The sequence below is a fragment of the Chanodichthys erythropterus genome, chromosome 16 (genome assembly GCF_024489055.1).
Source record: "Chanodichthys erythropterus isolate Z2021 chromosome 16, ASM2448905v1, whole genome shotgun sequence".
NCBI classification, from domain to species: domain Eukaryota; kingdom Metazoa; phylum Chordata; class Actinopteri; order Cypriniformes; family Xenocyprididae; genus Chanodichthys; species Chanodichthys erythropterus.
This window is the reverse complement of record NC_090236.1, coordinates 16,439,286-16,465,063: the sequence shown is the minus strand read 5'-3', so window position 1 is coordinate 16,465,063 and position 25,778 is coordinate 16,439,286. Positions and strand designations below refer to the sequence as shown.

The window sequence follows — 25,778 nt, the reverse complement described above, 5'->3', positions numbered from 1 at the left end:
TGTTGCTGGGCGACAATCTCGGTACGACAAAACAGGCATGGTGCTGGATGACTAAACAGGCATAGTGCTCTCTTCACACTCCTCACTGCTCATAATTAGTCCAGAAAACATCATTTTTACCGCTGCCTCTGAAGTACAGACAGGGCTTCAATTCCCTCATACCCAACAAGGAAGCCTTTATGGACTGACAAAGAAGACTTTTTGCTGGGCTCTGGCACACTGCAATAATATCCAGTCATTGTAGTCCTGAAAGCTTCCTCGAGGTCCCAAAATATGCAGAGGCTATCTTCATCATAGTGGACAAAGGTGATGCGATCTAAATACTTCTGCGTATGAACCTTGAGGGGCAGATCCCCCTGAGAGAGAAGGAACATCCAGACTGCTGCTAGATCCATAGGTTTGGTCTGATCTTGTCACAAATGGTTGCAGCAAGTATGAGATGTGCATGCAGGATCTGAATGGAGCAGTTATTTTATCATATACAAACTCAAAGAAACAAAACACTCAGGATACTAAGACTTAAAACATGAACAGAACAGCCAGTACACACTGATGAGATCAGACAATGACCAAAACAAATATAGGGTTTAAATACACAAGCAAACTAAATAATAAAAAAAGACACAAGTGATGCAACTCAACCAATCAGTGAAAAACCATGGAAACCAATGAATCCAGAAAAAAGAATCTAGAAACAGTGAAAACCACCTCAAAGTCTAACTCAAGCTAACACAAATACATAGAAAATGAGACAACTCTGACAGCTCTAAAAAAATAAAAAAAAATAAAAAATCATCATACACTATATGATTTTATGTAAAATCTGTCAGCTGCCCCAAATCCTCAGATTGACTCTGACCTTCTGCAACTAGAGTTGACTTATTCTGTTACATGTTTGTTTAGACTTTTATGTTGTATTTTTTTCTTACTTACTTTTTTCTTGTTTCCAGCACCATGGTGTAGTCAGTTTGTAGTATTTTTGTTGTTGTTGTTTGTTTTCTGTTAATCTGCCCATCATTATTTTTAAGTGTTCCTTGTTTCATTGTTAGCCTTCTGTGTATTTATACCACTGTATTCCCCCTGTTTGGTGTCTGGTGTTGTTATGGATGTTTACTCATGTGCTGTGTTCAGTTCTGTTTTGCCTGCCTTGCCCCGTCATGGCTAAGAAGACTGTCTCTGAAACCTCTGCCTCCCGTCATGCCCAATGAGACCATCTCTGAACCCTCTGTGACCCCCTTCATTGCCACTAAAGCCGCCTCTGAACTCTTTGGACACTCTCTCTGTTGCGGCAGCCCCACCATGGTCTCCAGCTCCGCCAGTGCCACTATGGTCTTCAGCTCTGCCTTGGGGGTCTCCTGCCCCATCAACTCTGCAGTGGTGGTCTCCTGCTCCATCGGCTCCACCCTGGCTCCCTGCTACACCTCAGTCTCCAGACCCACTTCCACCTCAGGGGTCTGGATCCTTCCTTCCCTCACCCTTCTCTACCTCTGCTCCACCACCCTCCTGGACTTTTGTTCCCTGTTTTTTTGGTTTTTATATTGTACATCTAGTTTCATGTTTCCAGCACTATGTTGTAGTAAATTAGTATTTTTTTCTGTTAATCAGCCCATCATTGTTCCCAAGTGTTTCTTGTTTCCTTGTTAGCCCTGTGAATTTATAACCCTGTGTTTCCCTTGTTCAGTGTCTGGTAGTTTTGTAGTACTCGAGACCGGTCTTGGTCTCGGGACCGGTCTTAAGATTTTATTTCAAGGTCAAGACCACCGGTCAAGACCACAACTGCGGGGATATCGCTAAATTGCTGTTGCATTGTCTGATTTCTTTGTTAACATCATTCATTTGATTGAATGTAAAACTTCCTGCTTCAAATGCAATCAATAACTTATTTCTAATTTAATTTATTTTGTTACTGCTGTGCAGGGTCAGAAAACAACAAGGGATTGTGTCAGAAATGTCACCAAAATTAAAACAAATTAAATCAACACAAAATTGATTGCAAAAAAGTACTTATATATATATATATAGATAGATAGATAGATAACCGTGGTTATCGTGTACAAAATAAGAGTCTGTGTTTACGTAATATATGTGTGTTTGTTTTGTGTATAATTATTATTATATATATAAATACACACACATACATGTATATATTTAAGAAATATAAGCATGTACGTATAAATATATAAATATATTTATATTGTTATATATTTAAATTATATATAAATGTAAATATTTGTATAGAAATATAAGATATTTATCTTAAATATATACATGTATGTGTATATTTATATATACATAATAGTTTTTTTTTTTTTTTTATTAACAGACAGACAGACAGATGTACAGACACTAATAGTGCAGTGACCAACAATCTAGTAGTTTCATATTTCCAGAAGTGAACAAAAAAGGTGTAAATGTATAAGTGTGGTGGGTGTTGTTACGGTGGTATCCCCAGAGAAGACGAGGAAGACAGGAGTAGGAACAATAACGTAGTTTAATTACATAAAGTAGTCAGGATACACATAGAAACACGTAACATACAACAATACCGGACGCTAGACTGAAGACAGGGAGGAACTTAAGTACACACACTAACTAGAAACAGCTGGGGATGAAATCAGTGTCCATGGTGAATAATGAGTGGCGGGAGCAAAACACAAAGGAACACGTGACAGTCAAACAACCTGGACGAGACGGTGAACGTAACAGTAGCCCCCCCCTCCGGCAAGGCGCGTCCTCGCGCCGTGGAGGAACATCACAGGGGTGGCCGGAGGGGGCTCTGGAGGTGGGCGGAGTGAAGGTGATGGAGTGATGAAGGGAAGACGACGATCCCCTGGTGGCGTAGGTGGATGATCGCTGGCACAGACCCAGAGCTCCCCAGATCCGACAGTCCACGGCCGGGTAGAAGGAGGGTGGAGTCCAGGTGCTGAAGGGCGGACTGAAGGCATCTGGGGGATGACCGACGGAGACTCGGCAGGTGGATTCTGGTGCACAGACGGAGAGCTGGCGAACTCCCGCGACGTCGCTGGCCTAGGAGACTGCGGCGATGTACAGGCGACGATCAGCGGAGGTGTAGCTGGAGATCCCGAGGGCTGCGGTGACGTCGGCTCGACCGAGGACAGAGGCGACTCCGAGGGGAAGGAGGAGCCCTCTGTAGCCGGAGGGGTGGAGGGACGGAGTGTACTCGACGGCTCGGAAGTCCGTGGCGGAAGAGGAGGGACGACTGACCAAGGGGGAGCCGGCCGGACGAGGGAGGCCGGAGGAGCTGTCAGTCGGAGGGTCTCCGGCGGAACCGTAGCTGGGAGGAGTCTGGACGGAGCCGGCAGGTCGACGGGCCGAGATGGAGCGTTGAGGACGGCAGCTGGAGGCGGAGCCACCGGAACCTCTGGCTTACACGCTGCTGGTGGGAGTGTGACCTGCGGCTCGACGTCACAGGGGTTCCCCGGAGATGGCGCAGGGCAGACGATATCCAGCAGCGATGGTGTAGGAGGACTGGCTGAGCGAACAGTGGATGGAAAATCTGTAAATAGAACACAGTCCATAATAATGTCTCTGGTAAGTAACGAGGATGATGATGATGGGTGGGTTTGGGTGGGCGTTGACTCTTCGCTGAAGTCAATCAGCCAGTCCTCCGGCTGGCTCCGTGGGCTCACACCCCTGGTCAGACGTCTGGTGGAGTTCCACTTCCTGGGCGCTGGTCGCCTCTGTCCTCGGGGTCTCGGGATCTGGCTGACCTGTAGCTGCCGGTGGTAACTCTCCGTCTGAGGGGGGCTCGCACGAGTACTCCGCGGTCCGTGGGGAAAGTACGGGCTCTGGGTCTGGCTGTGCTCTGGATCGGGGACGAACGCTCTCCAGACACCTGATGATGGCTTCCATCCAGCTGAGTCCGGAGGTGTCTGGGAGGTCCCGGGGATGATGGTAGTTGGCCCCGATCCAGAACAATGACTTCAGGGTTTCGTCGTCGAAGGGGCAGGAGAGTGCAACACTGATGAATTCCTTGGTGAATAAACAAAAATCGCGGTTATTCCGTGCCACTAGCGTCAATTTACCGCAGAAATCCATCTTTCGTTCTTTGGGTCCGGTATTCTGTTACGGTGGTATCCCCAGAGAAGACGAGGAAGACAGGAGTAGGAACAATAACGTAGTTTAATTACATAAAGTAGTCAGGATACACATAGAAACACGTAACATACAACAATACCGGACGCTAGACTGAAGACAGGGAGGAACTTAAGTACACACACTAACTAGAAACAGCTGGGGATGAAATCAGTGTCCATGGTGAATAATGAGTGGCGGGAGCAAAACACAAAGGAACACGTGACAGTCAAACAACCTGGACGAGACGGTGAACGTAACAGGTGTGTGTGTGTGTTTTTTTTTTTCTTTTTTTTCTTTTCTTTTTTTTATGTTATGTGTAGTGTCTAAGGTGCATTAAAAGAATGGGGACATTGTGCGAGTGTGTCAACCTGGGACAGAGCTGCTATACATAATAGTTATACACAAAACAAACACACATATATTACGTAAACACAGACTCTTATTTTGTACATGATAACCACGGTTATCGTTGAACAGCCCTAATATATATATATATATATATATATATATATATATATATATATATATATATATATATATATATATATATATATATATATATATTGATATTTATATTATAACATATGATATACTGTAATGTAATATTATGATATATGATATAATGATATATATAAGATCTTGATATTTATATTATAACATATGATATAATTAAACAATATCACAAGAAAGAGGGTTGTTTTCACAAATATGAGCACAATTACATTACAAACATGATAGTGATTTTTTACAAATGTTCCATAAACAAAATTTATTTTTAAAACATTAATCTCAACATTATTTATGCATTTGTAATCGTACCAATTCAGATGCAACTTCTGTTCTACCTCAGCAGTGTAAAGATGAACTTTGTTGTTAGTGATTTCAATTGATTTGTAACAGCTCTCTATAGTGTTTTCTTATTCTAATTGTAATTATTGATTAAAAATAAGACATTTCTCAGGCATCTAGTCTGGTCTTGGTCTTGACTCTGTCTCGACTTGCCTTGGTCTTGGTCTTGTCTTGGTCTCAACCCCCCAAAGTCTTGGTCTTGTCTTGGTCTCGACACACACTGGTCCTGGTCTCGGTTTAGGTGGTCTTGACTACAACACTATGTGTCTGGTGTTGTCCTTTATGGATGTTTACATGTGTGTTGTATATAGTTCTGTTATGCCTGCCTTGTCCCATGTCGGGATTTACTCTGGATTTGTTCTGTTCTGCTTCGTTTCTGGAGGTTCTTTTCTCTTTTTTTTTTTCTTTTTTATTTGCCTATGTCTCCTTCTGCCTGGATTTATGTTTGTTATGTTTATTAATAAATGTATTTTGTGGCGTTTGGATTAGACTCTACCTTGTTTCTGAAACATCCCGCGTTATACCTCCAGACTGCAAATCAGGGCAAAAATCTGTGTAGTGAATTCCAGCCACAAGTCATTGAATACATGAACAAATTAGTGACTGAGTGAATAAATAAATGTATGAGTGAGTGAGTAAAAGAGCAAGACAATGAATGTATAAATGAGTCAACGAGTCACTGAATCAGTGAATATTTGAGTGAGTGAATGAATGAGCGAATGTGAAAGATGCAGGTCTATCTTCTTATGGTCAAGCTAATGGAACAACTTGATCTAAATAATTTCACCCAATTCGAGCCATAGCACTGGCAAACAGCAGTCACTAAAGTGGGCTAACACCACTCATATATTGGTTGCTGCAAAAATAAAATCTGACCTTAATAAGCAGATGCAGAGTATTGCCCATGAGCATGTCCTGTAGAAAAGTGCTATCCTCTGAGGTGTCCATGTGAGACTCCAGCCCATAAAGCAAAGAGGCGAGCAACCTACACACACCTGAAGATAAGAAGGAGAGGAATATGATAAACAGTCTTTTAGTCTCTACTATTCTGTAAAATATTAATCTCTATTATTATGCATTTTCTTTCCTTTAAGTGAGTAAACAGACATGTAAATGAAGGATGTTTATGATTTGTCTCATTCCAATAGTATCCTCTACTAGTATTAAGTAAAAGTTTGCAACTCTCACCCTCTGTATTAAAACAAAAACATGATGATTAAAAACAGATACAGTACAGTTTATGCATTCATGACCCTTAAACATCCTTCTCACCTCCTGGTCCAGATGATGGGTTTATCATTACTCTGTGGTTTGGTGATGATATAAGACAGCAGATGAAGACCCTGCTCAAAAAGAAATAATAATAATAATAACATTTTAAGCAATATATAGATATTAGTTGAAATATTTGAAGATAATGATAATATCTAAAAAAAAAAAAAAAAAAAAAAAAAAAACCTAAAGATTATAATTGTGTAATTTCAATTGGTTTTATATATGAGAATAATTCCATCTAGTGGTAAATATTTCTCCTCTAGCTTTATTAGTGGATGACTTCATTGTCAGTAAGAATTATTTTTTTACTTACATTTACTTACACATACTTACATTCAGGAAGGATTATCATTAAATGCATCAAAAAATGACAGTAAAGGCATTTAATGTAGGCCTGGTTTCACAGACAGAGCTTAGACCAAGCTAGGATTAGGCCTTATTTCATAAATGTACCCCAGAAAAATCATTACTGGTGTTCATCTTGTGACAAAACAATGGCTCTGACATATTTTAAGATATGTCAATGTAAGTTACTTTCAGTTAAAAAAAATCTCAAAAATGCATTTTAGCCTAGGACTAGCTTAAGCCTTGTCTGTGAAATCAGGGGGTATAATGTTACAAAAAAAAAAAAAAATCACAGTTTCCACAAAAATATTAAGCAGGACAACTGTTTTCAAAATAGATAATAAAGCAACAAATCAGCATATTAAAATTTCTGAAGGATCATTTGACACTTAAGACTGGAGTAAATTAAGCTGAAAATGCAGCTTTGCCATCACAGGAATATATTTTGCAATGTATTTGTTGTCACGTATCATGGGTGCAAGGAGCGCACTCCGAATGAGAGTCAAATGAAACAGACTTTATGTAGAAATCCACAGGGAAACTTAGGAGATAAACAGAGAGTACTCCACAGCTACACAGACGTAAAACATTGACAAGATCGGACAATGAACTGACAAAAAACAGGGAGTTTCATATTGTCATAATCCTGACAATATTCAAATAGAAATTTAATTTAACAGTTAAATGGTTATAATATTTCACAATTTTACAGTTTTTGCTGAATTTTTGATCAAATAAATGCTACCTTTTGAGCATTTTTTTAAAAATGTTGTTTAAACTCTAGTTTAAAATCTTCCTGATACCAAACTTTTGAATGGTAATGTATAGTAAGAGTTTTACAATATTATAATTGGAACATATTGCTCCTTTATTGGTTGTAAATATCTTTATCTACTGCTTTTGCTTGATTTTGCTTTTCCACACATTTTTGTGCATTCAACTCCATTTAAATTCATCCAATTTTTCTTATTATAAATAACCAATTATTTTATTAAATTTCAGCCTCAAAAAGAAATGTATAATGTATATAATTGTATAATGTTATTAATTACTTATACTAATATAAACAGTTTCTTTTGTGAGATCATTGATATTCTTTGTAATTGAGTAGAATATTACGTAGTGTCAATATGGGAAAACTGCAATAGCACACTATTCATTTTGTAGGATTCATACACTGTTGTATCAATACTCAGTTCACTTGGTACAGGATTGAGAATGGCAGTGTGAACCAACATATATAAAACAACACAGTAATGTCTGCATTTATGCTATTTATGCTAATTATCCTACTATATTTATCTGCTCTCACAAGACCCTATAAATGGGAGTGACTATGATTGTCACAAAACTGTTATTAGTATCAGAAATCACACATTGCTATATTCGAAAGCTTACCTGGCCTGCAGAATGAGATTCCAATAATGGTCTTGTCTGGTAGTTTACTTCTCAACTCTGCATGAAAGATAAAAGAGTGACAATGACTCATTCACAGACTATCAGGCAGATTGATAATCATCAATAATGACCTAAATGAAACAGACAAGCAGAAACACTCAATAATGCAACAGCGCATTTGACCTATTTAGCTCCCACATACTGTAGCACAAATAAACCTTAAATAAACCTTCTGCAGCAACAAATAAACAGGCACATTAAAAACCAACAACATTTATTTATTGATCTATTTCAAGTAAAGAGCTGATAATATGGCCTTGTAGACCAGTTAGAGAAGAACTCTAGAAAGAACTCCATCTCCCCATGTCTCTCTTGAGCTGGAATAGTTTACTATAATGAAACTAAACTAATAAACCAACAACAGTATTTTAGGTAGAATTTAGATTTCAGGTAATCTAACTGTAAGGGGTGCACTGCCACAAAAGAAGGAGGCAACAGAGGCAAAAGCATTATGCAAATTTATGGTACCCTATTAAAAAATGTTAAAGGTAGCATAGGCAATTTCAGAGAGGCTAGCAATAGCATGGTAGCTTTGAAATCAGAAGATCCCGCCACCTCCCCTCAGAGCGCTCTCCAAGGCCACACCTCCTGCAAAACACATGAATGCGCAACAGCCAGAGCAAATTCTGCAAACCATTACGAGAGATAGCATTAAATTACCTTGTGGTTCAAAGCACATAACATTTCAATAATGAACGTAAACAACTTAAAGAGCACTGATTTGCACCTGACTGCTGCAGATTAATTTTGCCGTTGATAGCGTTTCCATAGAAATGCATAAATCTTGTGTCGAACATCACGTGTTGCCATCTCTTCATCACAGTAGTTATGGCATTAACCCTGCCTACCCTAATTTTGTTGGTATAACCTAATGTAGCTATTTAAAAATGAAACATTCTAATGATCTTCACTTTTCAAAATTAGTCATACAACAAATGTTCTTGGTAACAGGTGCATAATGGCTAGCTAGCATGTTAGCTTAAAGGAACACTCCACTTTTTTTGAAAAAAGGCTCATTTCCAACTCCCCTACAGTTAAACAGTTGAGTTTTACTGTTTTTAAATCCATTCAGCCAATCTCTGGGTCTGGCGGTACCACTTTTAACATAGCTTAGCATAGTTCATTGAATCTGATTAGACCATTAGCATCTCGCTCAAAAATGACCAAAGAGTTTTGAAAGCAAGAGTTTTTAGCAAGATGCTAACAGTCTAATCAGATTCAATTAACTATGCTAAGCTATGCTAAAAGTGGTACCGCCAGACCTGGAGATTGGCTGAATGGATTCGAAAACAGTAAAACTCAACTGTTTAACTCTAGTGGAGTTGAAAATTGTTCCACAGTTTAGGTGCCAAATAGGAGAAGGATCTACCGCCTGCGGTTGATTTCGATATTCTAGGTATTATTATCAGCTGGCCTGAATTCTGAGATCGCAATAAATGTGAAGGACTATAATGCATTAAGAGCTTGCTTAGGTACTGGGGGCTAAACCATTTAGTGCTTTGTAAGTAATTAACATTATTTTAAAATCTATACGATGTTTAACAGGAAGCCAATGCAGTGACGACAGAACTGGGCTAATATGGTCATACTTCCTAGCTCTAGTAAGAACTCTAGCTGCTGCATTTTGTACGAGCTGTAGTTTATTTATCAAGCGGGAGGAACAACCACCCAGTAGAGCGTTACAGTAATCTAACCTTGAGGTCATGAACGCATGAACTAACTGTTCTGCATTCTTCATTGAGAGCATATGTCGTAGTTTAGATATATTTTTAAGATGGAAGAAAGCGGTTTTACAGATGCTAGTAACATGGCCTTCAAATGAATGTTTGGTTAAGATGCTAGTCTGTGCTAACTAGTTGAAATATATTCTCTCTCTAAACAGTAAACACTCATTGTAATGTCAACAATGATAGGCTATAGCCATTTTTACTTTGTTAATAGTTATGACGAAAAAGTACACATCTGGCCTAAATGTTTATCTTATGTTAGAGCTTTTCAGCTTCACTTGGCTTTCTGATACAGTTCCCACAGGTGCACCTACATAAAGTATAACAGTGATGCTGCTATCACGTCTTATAAATAACTAAGGTGACACTTATCATATAGAAACATAATACTCCAGTCGTGATTGCGAATCAGTTTCTGGTTGATCGACTACCTCAGATGTTTCATCGACTCGGCTCAAATTGATACGGTAAAATCAATGTTATCTTTTCTGTCCATACATCGTATACTATGTCTTGTGAATTGATAGCTGTCATTCAGTTATGGCAATGTGCGTGCAGTAGGCCAATCACAAAGGATTGGGCCATCTAACCAATCAGAGCAGTGTAGGCTCACGGAAAGGAGGGGTTGACTAGTAATTGGATGACTAGTAATTTTTCTACTACTACTTCCTACTTGAAAAAACAGGGGTTTTCATTATTGAACCAAAATCTAGAAAATTGTACACTTGATGGCTGCTCTGTCAAGTCTTTGAAAGCCACAAAGCCACTGTAAAACCACACTTTTCCATCTTGAAAATATATCAAAATTACGACATATGCTCTAAATGAAAAAATCCAGAAAAGTTAGCTCATGCGTTCATGACCTCAAGGCTAGATTAGTGTAATGCTCTACTGGGTGGTTGCCCTGCACACTTAATAAACAAACTCAAGCTGGTCCAAAATGCAACAGCTAGAGCTCTTACTAGAACCAGGAAGTATGACCATATTAGCCTGGTTCTGTCAACACTGCATTGGCTCCCTATATAGCATCACACACATTTAAAAATCTTGCTAATTACTTAAAAATCACTACATTTTTTAGCTCCACAGTACTTGAGCGAGCTCTTAACGCATTATAGTCCATGTCGTCTATTGCGATCTCAAAATTCTGGCCAGTTGATAATACCTAGAATATCAAAATCATCTATAGGTGGTAGATGCTTTTCCTATTTAGCATGCAAACTCTGGAACAGTCTTCTAGCCTTTTTCGGAAGCAGACACTCTCTGTCAGTTTAAATCTAGACTAAAAACAATTAAATTCAATTCACATTTATTTGTATAGCACTTTTCACGATACATTTCGTTTCAAAGCAGCTTTACAGAGAATGCATGTCACCATTACAATTTAGAGAATTTAGTATCAGAGGTGACTGTCCAATGTATGTGGTTTCAGAATGTACATATAATCATGCAGTTAGCTAACAATGTAATGATTTAGGCAATTTAATTGAGTCACTATTAGCAGATTAATTGAAGGTAGAAGCAATGAGCTCCTGGAAACAATGAATTATATATTAACAATAATTAGGATATATAGAAATTTGGGAATGTGCATGTTGATCCAGATGTTGCATCATCTGAGTCCTCGCAGGAATTGGCGCTGTCTCTTTAAAGGTATTGGTCAACTGAGGTCTTCTTAAGAGGCTTGATCCAAACTGAACCTGATGTACTCTCTAGTCACCTCAGAATATATTACTTATATTACTATATAATATATAAATATATTACTTTATAGTATTCATACTGTGATAAAGGCTATGTTGATTTGCATTGTGTTATAAATATACTTTATTCTTATGAAAATACCTGAGATGGCTTGAAGAACACAGATAAACTGCAATCACCTGTTTATTGTCTCAAAGTTCCATTGGTCAAAACAGATCTATCTGCATTGAATTTTAGAAATGTGATAGTGTTTTATGTGTATTCTAGGTTAAAGAGATGGGTCTTTAATCTAGATTTAAACTGACAAAGAGTGTCTGCCTCCGGAACGAGGCTAGGAAGGCTATTCCAATTGATTTTGATATTCCAGGTATACAACTGGCCAAAATTTTGAGACTGCAATAAACATTAAGGGATAGTTCATCCCAAAATGAAAATTTTGTCATTACTTACTCACCCTCAAGTTGTTCCAAACTGAACATCATCAGCGTTACATTGGTTTCTAATGATAGCATCTCCCAAGGATAGCATGTACTGGGCAAAAAGCAACAATCCTAGTACAGAACATTGCAGTTCTGCATATTGAACTTGTGATTGATATGATACTTCTTCATTTACTGCTACAAATAGGGCTGTGACGGTGGCAAGTCACCAACAACAACCGGTCAGGATCGTAAAAAAATAAATAAAATCCATCATAATCAATAATTACCCGTCATTTTAATTTTTATATTTTAATAAGACATTTAATAGCTTCTGGTTTTGTCCACATTTTCATTTTTATTCACGAACTTACAGGATAAGCAAATAGGCATAGGCTATTTATTTTATGAAAAGAAAGCTGATCAAAAACTACGTCACTTTTTCAGTTTTCATCTTGAACACTTGTCACGGATTGTGAGTGAATGCGATCATCCTTTCCTCTTTACTACTGTACAGAACGAAATAAACATGAATGAAAAAAAAAAATGTTGAAAGATACAGTGGCTTACCGAAATCTGTATCACGTCAGTTCAATCAGTGTTGCAAACAATGTCACGATATAACAATTTACCTCAGAAAATTTGTTGACCATAAACTCATAGTCAGCAAGAAAAATAACAAAACTTAATTATGTAAGTAAGCATAGGTAACTTTATTACTTTAAAACTGACTTAAACTAGGGTGCTCGCCTGTGTAATCAAAACGCATCGTTTTCATTTTATTCTGGAGACTGAACTCGCGCTCTGCAGCCGAGCACACTCACCACCTAATGGACAGGGGTGGGAATTACAACTACAAACTACATAATCTGTCAAAATGACGGGCGGGCTGCAGATTTTTTCCGTCACTGCAAAAAAAAAAAAAAAAAAAAAAAAAAAAAAAATCCATCAAAGACGCAAAATTTTCGGTTAACGCGATCTCTGAGATATATAAATATATATTATATATATGATGTCACATTACCGCTGGTGACACTCCACTCGAGTGGGGGTTCAATCTTCAACTGGCTGGCGGCAGCAGCCACTGACAGGTCACATGACCTGGTGGCAGCTGCCAGTCTGATTCTGGCAGGTCACGTGACCTGCCAGTGGCACTGGTGGCAGCTGCCAGTCTTGATTCTGGCAGGTCTGTCAGCGGTGGCTGACAGAGTGTAACGCGTTCCTTATTTCTATCGTTGCATGGAAATACATAATTGTATTATTATTAATATAATCTTATGACTCTATTCTTTTGTATAATACACGTTTTAGATGGGTTTATCTCAATTAAAGCAGTAAAATGACCGTGATCTCAACTGGTGGAAAATGACGCATAGCCCAGCCAGCCACTGCTGAGACGCGAGTATAACGCGCTCTCTAATCACTCTCGCTGCATGGAAATACATAATTTTATTATTATTAATATCATATTATGACTCTATTCGTTTGTATGGTGGACGTTTTAGATGGGTTTATCTCAATTAAAGCAGTAAAATGACCGTGATCTCAACTGGTGGAAAATGACGCATAGCCCAGCCAGCCACTGCTGAGACGCGAGTATAACGCGCTCTCTAATCACTTTCGCTGCATGAAAATACATAATTTTATTATTATTAATATCATATTATGACTATATTGTTTTGTATGATTGACGTTTTAGATGGGTTTTTCTCAATTAAAGCAGTAAAATGACCGTGATCTCAACTGGTGGAAAATGACGCTCAGCCCAGCCAGCCACTGCTGAGACGCGAGTATAACGCGCTCTCTAATCACTCTCGCTGCATGAAAATACATAATTGTATTATTATTTGTGATGTCCTTACATTAATGCACCACTAGATGGCACTCGAGTTTCCTGAGTTATATATATACATAGGAAGTAAGTGAGAAGAGTGAGAAAGTATGCTGAGCATGTGCATGCATGTTATCCTGCTTGTTCAAATTAGTTATTAAAGTTTCCTTAGAGGAATACACAGTTTTGTGCTTCTTGTCTACATGAAGACATAACAAATTTGGCGACGAGGACGTTTTTACAAGATTTCCTGAAGATGGCATCAGTAAGTGCTCCATTTCCCAGTCCTTTTTTGCCTTGTTCCGGTGAGCCTGCTATACCATTAGTAACATGGCTGAAGATGTTTCAGAACTACATGCTCGTCATCAATGCTACTGGGGATTCCTGGCCAGAAGCCAGAAAACGGGCTTTGCTCCTTCACTGCCTCGGAACTGAAGGTCAGAGACTGTTTTATACATTACCCAATACGGGTGACGATCTGGCAGATGCTATTAAAGCTTTGGAAGAGCACTTTATTCCAAAAAGAAATGTGGTCGTGGAAAGACATGCCTTCAGGAAACGAGTGCAGAGGACAGATGAAACGGTAGTGCAATACATTGCTGCATTGAGAGATTTGGCGACTACTTGTGAATTTGCTGACAATCTTGATGATATGCTGCGTGACCAGCTTGTAGAAAACATTGCTAACCCTCGCATTCGTGAAATATTATTAGTGGAATCTAAATTGACACTGGAGACTGCAATTACAATTGCCACACAGCTAGAGGCCGCTGATGCCCAGGCAAAATCAATGGCTACAAGCAAACCTGCTCCAGTACAAGCCGTACATGCCACTCCTGCTTCTGGACGACAGCGTCCTAAGACCAAATTTAAAGCACGTACCTCATCGAAACCCTCTGCTTCTGCTCCATCAGCTCGGACATGCTTCCGTTGTAGCTCCGCTAGTCATCTTGCAAACGCACAGAACTGCCCTGCTGCATCTGCTAAATGTAAGAATTGCAATAAGACTGGACATTTCGCACGAGTCTGCCGTTCTGCTCCTACTCGTTCAGTGCATTCAGTTGAATTACCAGAGGTCTGTATTCTCTATCTACCTGGAGCAACTGACCGTTTGATGTGTGATGTGACCATAAATGCCACACCTGCTGCCACCCCTGTGTCTCTTCAACTTACAGTGGACTCTGGTTCATCAGTGTCCATCCTGCCAAAACAATTGTATGAGCAGCATTTTCACACTGTACCATTACAAGCTCCTACTGCCCGTTTAGTTACTTATTTACAAGAGCCAATTTCAGTACTAGGATGTTTACCTGCAACGGTATCCAAATATGGCATTACCTGTCCTGCACACTTCTTCATAGTCGACCATGGCACAGCTTTGCTAGGCATGGACCTGATTAAGGGACTCCAGCTTCGATTTGATGGACACACTGTGCTGCCGCCACCACAATCCACTTCAGTCTGTGCCCTCTCCACTCCTCCATCACAGCGTGCTGCATTGGGCTGTGTAAAAAATTTTACACACAAGGTTAACATTTCTGACTCTGTACCCCCTGTCAGACACAAGTTGCGTCGCTTACCTTTCTCTGTGAGAGATGCTGTTTCTGCAGAACTGGAGCGACTCTTGCATGCAGGTGTAATTGAAAGGATTGACTCCTCTCCATGGGTTTCCCCAATTGTTGTGGTCCAAAAGAAAACTGGGGGGATCCGCATGTGTGTGGATCTGCGAGGGCCCAATAAGGCAGTTATAGTAGACAGCTACCCACTGCCACACATGGAGGAGATGATGACATTACTGCAAGGTGCAACTGTATTCTCAACTATAGACTTGGAAAGTGCATACCATCAGGTACCTCTTCATGAAGACAGCCGGGACCTCACTGCATTCATCACACATGAGGGGCTCTTCAGGTTCTGCAGGGTACCTTATGGCTTGGCATCTGCTCCATCTGCATTCTAAAAGATGATGGTTGTCATTCTAAAAGGACTCCAGAATGTTGCAAATTATCTGGACGACATCATTGTGTGGGGACGCTCATTACAAGAGCATGATCAAGCGCTAGAGAATGTGCTGCAACGTCTCAAAGATGCTGGGTTGGTGCTGAATGAGTCTAAATGTCAATTCAGAAAGCAGAGCTTGAAGTTTTTAGGACACATGGTGACATCACAGGGTATTCAGCTGGATCAGGAACACCTCTCTGCAATAATCGATGCACCTGCACCATCAGATGCTGTTCAGTTGCGTTCTCTGCTGGGCCTCCTCTCATGGTACAACAAATTTATTCCCAATTTTGCTTCCGTAGTGATGCCTCTGCGTGCATGCCTGAGAGATGAGAGTGGATTTCGCTGGTCTGATGAAGCTCAACAAAGCTTGGCTGAGGTAAAAAAGCTACTGGTACACAGTCCTGCTCTTGCACTATTTGACCCAGGGCTGCCAGTGGTCATTTCTACTGACGCATCTGCTTACGGACTAGGTGCCGTTTTCGCACAAATATGCACTGATGGTCAAGAACGCACTGTTGCTTTCGCATCCAGAACACTCACCCCAGCTGAACAGAAATACTCCACTGTTGAAAAGGAGGCTCTGGCATGTGTTTGGGCAGTGGAAAGGTGGAGGACATACTTGTGGGGCCGCAGATTTACTCTGCGGACTGACCATCAAGCCTTAACGACGCTGCTGACCACAAAAGGGACTGATAGAGCTGGTATGCGCATAGCCCGGTGGGCTGCACGGTTGCTTTGTTTCAACTACGTAGTTGAGTACCGTGCTGGATCTGAAAACCACACTGCAGATTGTCTGTCCCGCTTGCCCCTGCCTCTTGCTTCGGATGCTGAGTCGGATACCGAGCCCGAGTTTGTTGCTTTACTGTCCACTGGTCCAACTGCCATATCCCAGGATGAGTTTGCTGCTGCCTCTGCTCGCTGTTCTGAACTCTCTGCACTGCACATACAAATTGCGAGTGGATGGCCTCCATCTTCTGCTGCTCTGGATCCTGTTCTTCGCCCGTACTACAAACTCAGACATGAGTTCAGTGTGCAAGCTGATTTTGTGTTTAGAGGGTCTCGATTGGTGGTACCCGGGGAACTGCGTGAGCCATTGGTCCGCATTGCACATGAGGGCCATCAGGGGATTGTGAGAACAAAGCAACGCCTGCGTGAAATGTATTGGTGGCCTAAAATGGACACACTTGTGGCAGAGAAAATTACTGCCTGTCAGTTATGCCTTTCTCTGGATAAAACTGCGAAAGCCTCTGCTGTTCCACTCCAGCCTGTTCCTTTACCTTCTGCACCTTGGGAAAAACTGGCAATAGACATTGTGGGCCCTTTCGAGACTGCTGTCTGGGACTGTCGATATGCTCTGACACTCACTGACTATTATAGTAAATGGCCCGAGGTAGCCTTTACTGCATCTGTTACAACAAAACAAGTGACTGCATTTCTTACCTCTGTCTTCAGTAGACACGGCAACCCGACCACTCTGGTCAGTGATAATGGACCTCAGTTCACTTCCCCAGAGTTCGCTGCTTTCCTGAAAGAGAGAGACATTAAGCACATTCACACATCAGTGTATCATCCTGCTGCAAATGGAGCTATTGAACGCTTCCACAGAGTTCTTAAAAGTACAATTCAATCAGCAATCCTACAATCAGCACCATGGAAAACAACAGTGACTGACTTCCTGCAGATCTATCGCGCTACACCTCATGCTGTGACAGGGGTTTCCCCCTTCGAATTACTTCATGGAAGGAAAATGCGTACCCGCCTCAATGTCCTGAAACCCTCACCTTCTGGTCATGAGCCTAAACAGCTGCAGAAGCGTGTTTCGTCACGTCAGGATGTCATGAAATCTCGCTTTGACCACAAGCATCGAGTGCGCCATTTTTCTTTCCAAAAAGGGGATAAAGTGCGCATTAAAAAGTCAGTACATGTACCAAAAGCCCATCCAAAATTCACTCCTCCAGTTGAGGTTAGGAAAAAAGTTGGCCCTTACACCTACCTCTTGGAAGATGGAAAGAAGTGGCATGCATCGTGTCTTGCACCCATGCCGACTAAAGCGCTAGGTAATGGACTGACCATCAATGCTGAAAACTTGATTCCCTCTCATGTTCCATTGTCTGGAAATTCAGTGTCTTCTGATGCTTGTCCACGGGAGAGACGTCAAAGACGTGAGCCAGGTTGGCTAAAGGACTATGTCCATTAGCCACAGAAACTGACATGGACTTTTGCAACATACATTACACATAATCACATGAAAATTCAAGTACTGAATAGTAGTTGAGTAGTTTTGTTCATACTCTTGTTCAGCACTCTTTTGCATTCATTTAATGTGTTTCTTAGTGTATAATTCATATACATGTGGAATTGTTGATACATTTCAGATTTTATGTTCTTTATTTCTATTTTATGCCAATTGTCGGCTAAAGAAAGAATTAATTTAACTAAGAGGGGAATATGTGATGTCCTTACATTAATGCACCACTAGATGGCACTCGAGTTTCCTGAGTTATATATATACATAGGAAGTAAGTGAGAAGAGTGAGAAAGTATGCTGAGCATGTGCATGCATGTTATCCTGCTTGTTCAAATTAGTTATTAAAGTTTCCTTAGAGGAATACACAGTTTTGTGCTTCTTGTCTACATGAAGACATAACATTATTAATATAATCTTATGACTCTATTCTTTTGTATGGTGGACGTTTTAGATGGGTTTATCTCAATTAAAGCAGTAAAATGACCGTGATCTCAACTGGTGGAAAATGACGCATAGCCCAGCCAGCCACTGCTGAGACGCGAGTATAACGCGCTCTCTAATCATTTTCGCTGCATGAAAATACATAATTTTATCATTATTAATATCATATTATGACTCTATTCGTTTGTATGGTGGACGTTTTAGATGGGTTTATCTCAATTAAAGCAGTAAAATGACCGTGATCTCAACTGGTGGAAAATGACGCATAGCCCAGCCAGCCACTGCTGAGATGCGAGTATAACGCGCTCTCTAATCACTTTCGCTGCATGAAAATACATAATTTTATTATTATTAATATCATATTATGACTATATTGTTTTGTATGATTGACGTTTTAGATGGGTTTATCTCAATTAAAGCAGTAAAATGACCATGATCTCAACTGGTGGAAAATGACGCTCAGCCCAGCCAGCCACTGCTGAGACGCGAGTATAACGCGCTCTCTAATCACTCTCGCTGCATGAAAATACATAATTGTATTATTATTAATATAATCTTATGACTCTATTCTTTTGTATGGTGGACGTTTTAGATGGGTTTATCTCAATTAAAGCAGTAAAATGACCGTGATCTCAACTGGTGGAAAATGACGCATAGCCCAGCCAGCCACTGCTGAGACGCGAGTATAACGCGCTCTCTAATCACTCTCGCTGCATGAAAATACATAATTTTATCATTATTAATATCATATTATGACTCTATTCGTTTGTATGGTGGACGTTTTAGATGGGTTTATCTCAATTAAAGCAGTAAAATGACCGTGATCTCAACTGGTGGAAAATGACGCATAGCCCAGCCAGCCACTGCTGAGACGCGAGTATAACGCGCTCTCTAATCACTTTCGCTGCATGAAAATACATAATTTTATTATTATTAATATCATATTATGACTATATTGTTTTGTATGATTGACGTTTTAGATGGGTTTTTCTCAATTAAAGCAGTAAAATGACCGTGATCTCAACTGGTGGAAAATGACGCTCAGCCCAGCCAGCCACTGCTGAGACGCGAGTATAACGCGCTCTCTAATCACTCTCGCTGCATGAAAATACATAATTGTATTATTATTAATATAATCTTATGACTCTATTCGTTTGTATGGTGGACGTTTTAGATGGGTTTATCTCAATTAAAGCAGTAAAATGACCGTGATCTCAACTGGTGGAAAATGACGCATAGCCCAGCCAGCCACTGCTGAGACGCGAGTATAACGCGCTCTCTAATCACTCTCGCTGCATGAAAATACATAATTTTATCATTATTAATATCATATTATGACTCTATTCGTTTGTATGGTGGACGTTTTAGATGGGTTTATCTCAATTAAAGCAGTAAAATGACCGTGATCTCAACTGGTGGAAAATGACGCATAGCCCAGCCAGCCACTGCTGAGACGCGAGTATAACGCGCTCTCTAATCACTTTCGCTGCATGAAAATACATAATTTTATTATTATTAATATCATATTATGACTATATTGTTTTGTATGATTGACGTTTTAGATGGGTTTTTCTCAATTAAAGCAGTAAAATGACCGTGATCTCAACTGGTGGAAAATGACGCTCAGCCCAGCCAGCCACTGCTGAGACGCGAGTATAACGCGCTCTCTAATCACTCTCGCTGCATGAAAATACATAATTTTATCATTATTAATATCATATTATGACTCTATTCTTTTGTATGGTGGACGTTTTAGATGGGTTTATCTCAATTAAAGCAGTAAAATGACCGTGATCTCAACTGGTGGAAAATGACGCTCAGCCCAGCCAGCCACTGCTGAGACGCGAGTATAACGCGCTCTCTAATCACTCTCGCTGCATGAAAATACATAATTTTATTATTATTAATACAGCTAATTTTATGACTATATTCTGTTGTATGGTTGGCGTTTCAGATGGGTTTACCTCAAATATATATACAATCTACTTAATGCTTTCTGTCCTCTGATTGACAGTACATAGCCTACACATGAAGTATGTGTAAGGCAAAAATGTACTGTACTGAAGCAACTTGATTATTCATATTTATACACAATTTTTAATGCTTAAAATTACTATTACTAATAAACTACTTTTTTCGTGTTAATGTAAGTGTCAAATATAACACAGCATGCTTTCGGGGAACATTATATTATGATTGATTTTCAAAAAATTGAGCTATAAAAGCCTGATGTATAAATATGATGCTCAACAACAAAAACATGCACATACTTTTGAGTATCGTATTTCATACACACATGCACTGGGACTCGTGATTTTTATTTATACTGTACAAACTGTACATCCTCCCATATATATATATATATATATATATATATATATATATATATATATATAATTAATGAGAAATGGACAAATAAATGTTACCCAAACGCCTGTTGTTTACATTAGCATTAAAAAATGTAAACATGTATTTTATTATTTTTAACATTAAAAAAAGAGGCATGAATAATTAGGTAAATCAAAGTTGCTGCATTCCACAAAATTTTTATCTTACACTTACTTACAAGCTAACACTCAACAACAACTTTTTAAACATGCAAATCCCCTCCAAATATTGTAAATATGTGAAACATATTTGTGAAACAAGTTTTCTCAGAAGGTGAGCAGATTTACAGGTGGTCATGTTGCTTATGCTGCCCGTGACCTTAAAAGAAATGAACAAAGTCAATGTATCTAAATATTTACATCAAACACACCTTTTTAAAATGAAATCAAGAAATGAGACCTAAACTTCCCCACAGCCGCTAAAATTATTGTATCCAGATTTAGGATTAATGTTGAGAAAGGGTCGTATTATTAGAATAATTCACGTTTTAATTGCCATTTTTATGCTATATATTATTGCATAACTCGTGTTATTACAAAACATAAAATCGTCACAACTATTAGCAGTATGCATACAAATTAGAATGATTTCTTTGGAATGACAGGCAACAGTGGCTGGATGGTTGAGCGTCCAGCGAAGCATATAGCAACCAGTTGAGATCACGGTCATTTGTATTGTATTTTCATGCAGCGAGAGTGATTAGAGAGCGCGTTATACTCGCGTCTCAGCAGTGGCTGGCTGGGCTGAGCGTCATTTTCCACCAGTTGAGATCACGGTCATTTTACTGCTTTAATTGAGATAAACCCATCTAAAACGTCCACCATACAAAACAATATAGTCATAAGATTATATTAATAATAATAAAATTATGTATTTTCATGCAGCGAGAGTGATTAGAGAGCGCGTTATACTCGCGTCTCAGCAGTGGCTGGCTGGGCTGAGCGTCATTTTCCACCAGTTGAGATCACGGTCATTTTACTGCTTTAATTGAGATAAACCCATCTAAAACGTCAATCATACAAAACAATATAGTCATAATATGATATTAATAATAATAAAATTATGTATTTTCATGCAGCGAAAGTGATTAGAGAGCGCGTTATACTCGCGTCTCAGCAGTGGCTGGCTGGGCTATGCGTCATTTTCCACCAGTTGAGATCACGGTCATTTTACTGCTTTAATTGAGATAAACCCATCTAAAACGTCCACCATACAAAAGAATAGAGTCATAATATGATATTAATAATAATAAAATTATGTATTTTCATGCAGCGAGAGTGATTAGAGAGCGCGTTATACTCGCGTCTCAGCAGTGGCTGGCTGGGCTATGCGTCATTTTCCACCAGTTGAGATCACGGTCATTTTACTGCTTTAATTGAGAAAAACCCATCTAAAACGTGAATTATACAAAAGAATAGAGTCATAATGTTATATTATTAATAATACAATTATGTATTTCCATGCAGCGACAGAGATATAGGGAACGTGTTATACTCTGCCAGCCACCAGAACCTCTGACAGACCTCCCATAATCAGACTGGCAGCTGCCACCAGCGCCAATGGCAGGTCACGTGACCTGCCAGAATCAGACTGGCAGCTGCCACCAGGTCACGTGACCTGTCAGTGGCTGCTACCGCCAGCCAGCTGAAGATTGAACCCCTACTGCTCCACGACCGCGGTGGCGCGGTTGTCATGCCTACCGTCACAGCCCTAACTACAAATTGATAATGGTCAAATAAGCACAGTTTGAAACATGCTAATGCAATTCCACTAATGCTTATTCAAAAGAATGTTGTGGTCTATAGTATCAAATGCAGCACGAAGATCCAGTTACACTAATAGACAGATATTCAACCACGATCAGATTTATAAAAGCAAATCAACTCTAATGAGAGCAGTTTCAGTACATGATATGGTCTAAATCCTGATTAGAAGGATTTATGCTTGCAGATACCATTTCTGTATTGTGAGGATACTGCCTTTTCTAGTATTTTTGACAGAAAATGGAGATTTGAGATCAGTCTGTAGGATCAAGTTGTGTGTGTGTGTGTTTTAAAAAAGGCCAAAAGGTCAATTTTTGGGACCTATCCTAGTGACAATGGTGAATTAATAATATTAAGAAGAGGATCTATGACTGAAACAAGTTTAGACTATTCTTCCTCTCCTATAGCAAAAAAAAAAAAAGATTGGAATCATTCCTTAGGGGTACAGTGCACTATCTGATGCAATACTTTTTACATATAATTATCTCTCTGATAGTATCAATCTTGCAAGTAAAGATATTCATAAAGTCATTTCTGCTGTGGTGTTGGGAAATGTCTGAACTTATTGAAGCTTTATTTATGGTTAACTAGATTGTGTTTGTTTTCTTCTAAGAGAGTCGCAAAGTAAACAGCAGACCTAGCAGTTTTTAATGCTTTAATGCTTTCTGTAGGCCAAAATACTATCCTTCCACGCAATGTGAAATACCTCTAGGTTTGTTTTCTTCCAGCTGCTTTTCATTTTCCAGGGTACTCACTTGAGGGTCTGCTCAAGTCTGCTCACTATACTACGGCATTGGACTGTTTTCCTTAATCTTCTTTAAGCGTAAAGGAGCGACCTTGCCTAAAGCGCTAGAAAAGAGAGAGCTGCTAGTTTCTGTTGCAACACTGAGTTCTTCTAAGCTACTTAGTATGCTTAGGACTTTAGACGAGTCAGGAAAATTATTTATAAATCAATCTTCAGTGGTAGAAGTGATAGTTCTATCATATTTGTAACAAGGAGTTGGTTTTGCAGCCTTGGATAAGTGGAGTATACACAAGACTAGATAATGATCTGAAATGTAATCACTCTGCTGCAAAATTTCAACAGTCAATTTTAAATCTTAAGCATGATTACGACAATAAAAAGGTTCCTGACACTTGTTGTTTAACTCCAATCAATTAATTTTAACTGCCGATCCCAATGTTTCTTTTTCATTATGGATATTTAAATCACCAACAATTAAGACTTTATCTGCCGCCAGTACTAACTCTAATAGGTAATCAGCACATTCTTTAATAAAGTCTTTGTGGTGCCCTGGTGGCCTGTATACAGTAGCCAGTACAAATGTCAAATGGGATTTATCACGTACACTAGATAACGTTACATAAAGCACCATCACTTTAAAAGAATTATACTTAAAACCAGACCTCTGAGTAATACTGAAAATATTACTATAAATTGCTGCAACACCTCTCCCTTTGCTGTTCAGACGAGGCTTATGTTTATAACGGTAATCTTGGGGGGTAGACTCATTTAAAGTAATGTATTTATCTGGTTTCAGCCAGGTTTCTGTCAAACAGAGATATGATCTGTGATTATATCATTTACAAAATTCTGCTTTTGTAGAAAGGGATGTAATATTCAACTGAGCTTTATCATTTGTTTATCTGTATTATATCTTTTTACTCTATTCTATCATTTTTTATTTGTTGGACATCAATTAAATTATAACCCTTAAATGGGTTTGGGAGGTTTTGTTGGGAGCAGAAATCTCGTTCCAGGACCGGGGGCCCTTAGGGAAGACCCTTATAGGCCCTCCTGGCCTCTGGGCCCCCTCCACATAGTGCCCCTTCTCAATATGTATTTTAGTAAAAATTGTGCAAATGTTAATATTCGTGTAAAACGAATTATTATTACGCTTTGTTGACTACATCTTTGCATTTTTAACTAGATATTTTCTTGCAGTTTCACATTTTTATGGTAGAACAGGGGTGATATTATTTAAAGATATTATTTATAAAAAAAATGTTATTTATTATATCATATGATTAATACAGTATTTTTCAAATATTGTGGTTAAATATGATGATCATTAGTCTATAAATATTGAGATTAGTGAATACCCTTATGTCAATGACTGGAAAGGTCAGCAATACTATATATTATCACATAATTATTGTACCTTTAACCCTGACAGTAGGGGGGTGGGGTGGGGGGGAGGGGCGCCTTTTACCCCAAATATACTTTACTTTTTTTTTTTTCTTTTTTTTATATTGCATTTAACAAAACTGAAATACACGAACAAGGCATTTGTTTTTTTTTCTTTTTTTTATTGCATTTAACAAAACTGAAATACACGAACAAGGCATTTGTTTTAGGATTATCATATCAAGCTATAGAAAATTATCACAGAAAGTTATAGAAAAAAGAAAATAGAATGGTTTTGTAACATTGTCACTATCATTTAAAGGTTTGTGGTCAATAAGAGGGTGTTTTTTTTTGTTTGTTTTTGTTTTTTTGGGAAGAAATGGAAGAAATTAATACTTTTATTCAGCAAGGTTGCATTAAATTTATCAAAAGTGGCAGTATAGACATTTATAGTGTTGCAAAAGCTTTATATTTCAGATAAATGCTGTTCTTTTTAACTTTCTATTTATCAAATAATCCTGAAAAAAATGTACACAACTGTTTTTAACATTGATAATAATGTTTCTTGAGTAGCAAATCAGCATATTAGAATGATTTCTGAAGACTGTGACACTGAAGACTGGAGTATGATGCTGAAAATTTAGCTTTGCCAACACAAGAATAAAAGTAATTTTAAAATATATTCAAGAAGACAGATATTTTAAATCAGGGGTGGGGAACGTTGATCCTGGAGGGCCGTTGTCCTGCAGAGTTCAGCTCCAACCCTAATTAAACACACCTGAAGCTAATCAAGGTCTTCAGGATTACTAAGGTTACAGGCAGGTGAGTGTTTTTTTCATGGTTAGAGCTAAACTCTGCAGGACAATGGCCCTCTAGAATCAACATCCCCCGCCCCTGTTTTAAATAGTAAAAATATTTCACAATATTACTGTTTTTGGATCAAATAAATGAAGCCTTGGTGAGCCACTTTAAAAAAAAAAACATTAAAAAATCTTACCGTTCAAAAACTTTTGACTGGTAGTGTATGCTGTTACCCCTGTATGTGGGGGGTGATGTAATATTTGACTTCTGATGTTTCAATCAATATTGTGACACTAACA

At 38.9% G+C, this 25,778-nt stretch overlaps 2 protein-coding genes across 2 annotated transcripts in view; both read right to left on the bottom strand.

The window, feature by feature from the left end:
- mpp7b (MAGUK p55 scaffold protein 7b) overlaps window positions 1-1,394 on the bottom strand; it is a 92,524-nt gene extending 91,130 nt beyond the window's left edge. Inside the window, exons 1-2 of the mRNA XM_067364047.1 lie at window positions 1,143-1,394; window positions 121-356 (exon numbers count right to left, since the gene is read on the bottom strand). Of these exons, the coding sequence (XP_067220148.1) occupies window positions 121-356; window positions 1,143-1,394 (488 nt within the window). The remainder of the gene's footprint in view (window positions 1-120; window positions 357-1,142) is intronic.
- Window positions 1,395-2,672: 1,278 nt separating this feature from the next.
- On the bottom strand, window positions 2,673-3,539 carry LOC137003762 (uncharacterized). Its single transcript, XM_067364046.1, has one exon. The coding sequence runs from the start codon at window positions 3,537-3,539 to the stop codon at window positions 2,673-2,675; it is 867 nt and encodes a 288-aa protein (XP_067220147.1).
- Between the last annotated feature and the right edge of the window lie 22,239 nt (window positions 3,540-25,778).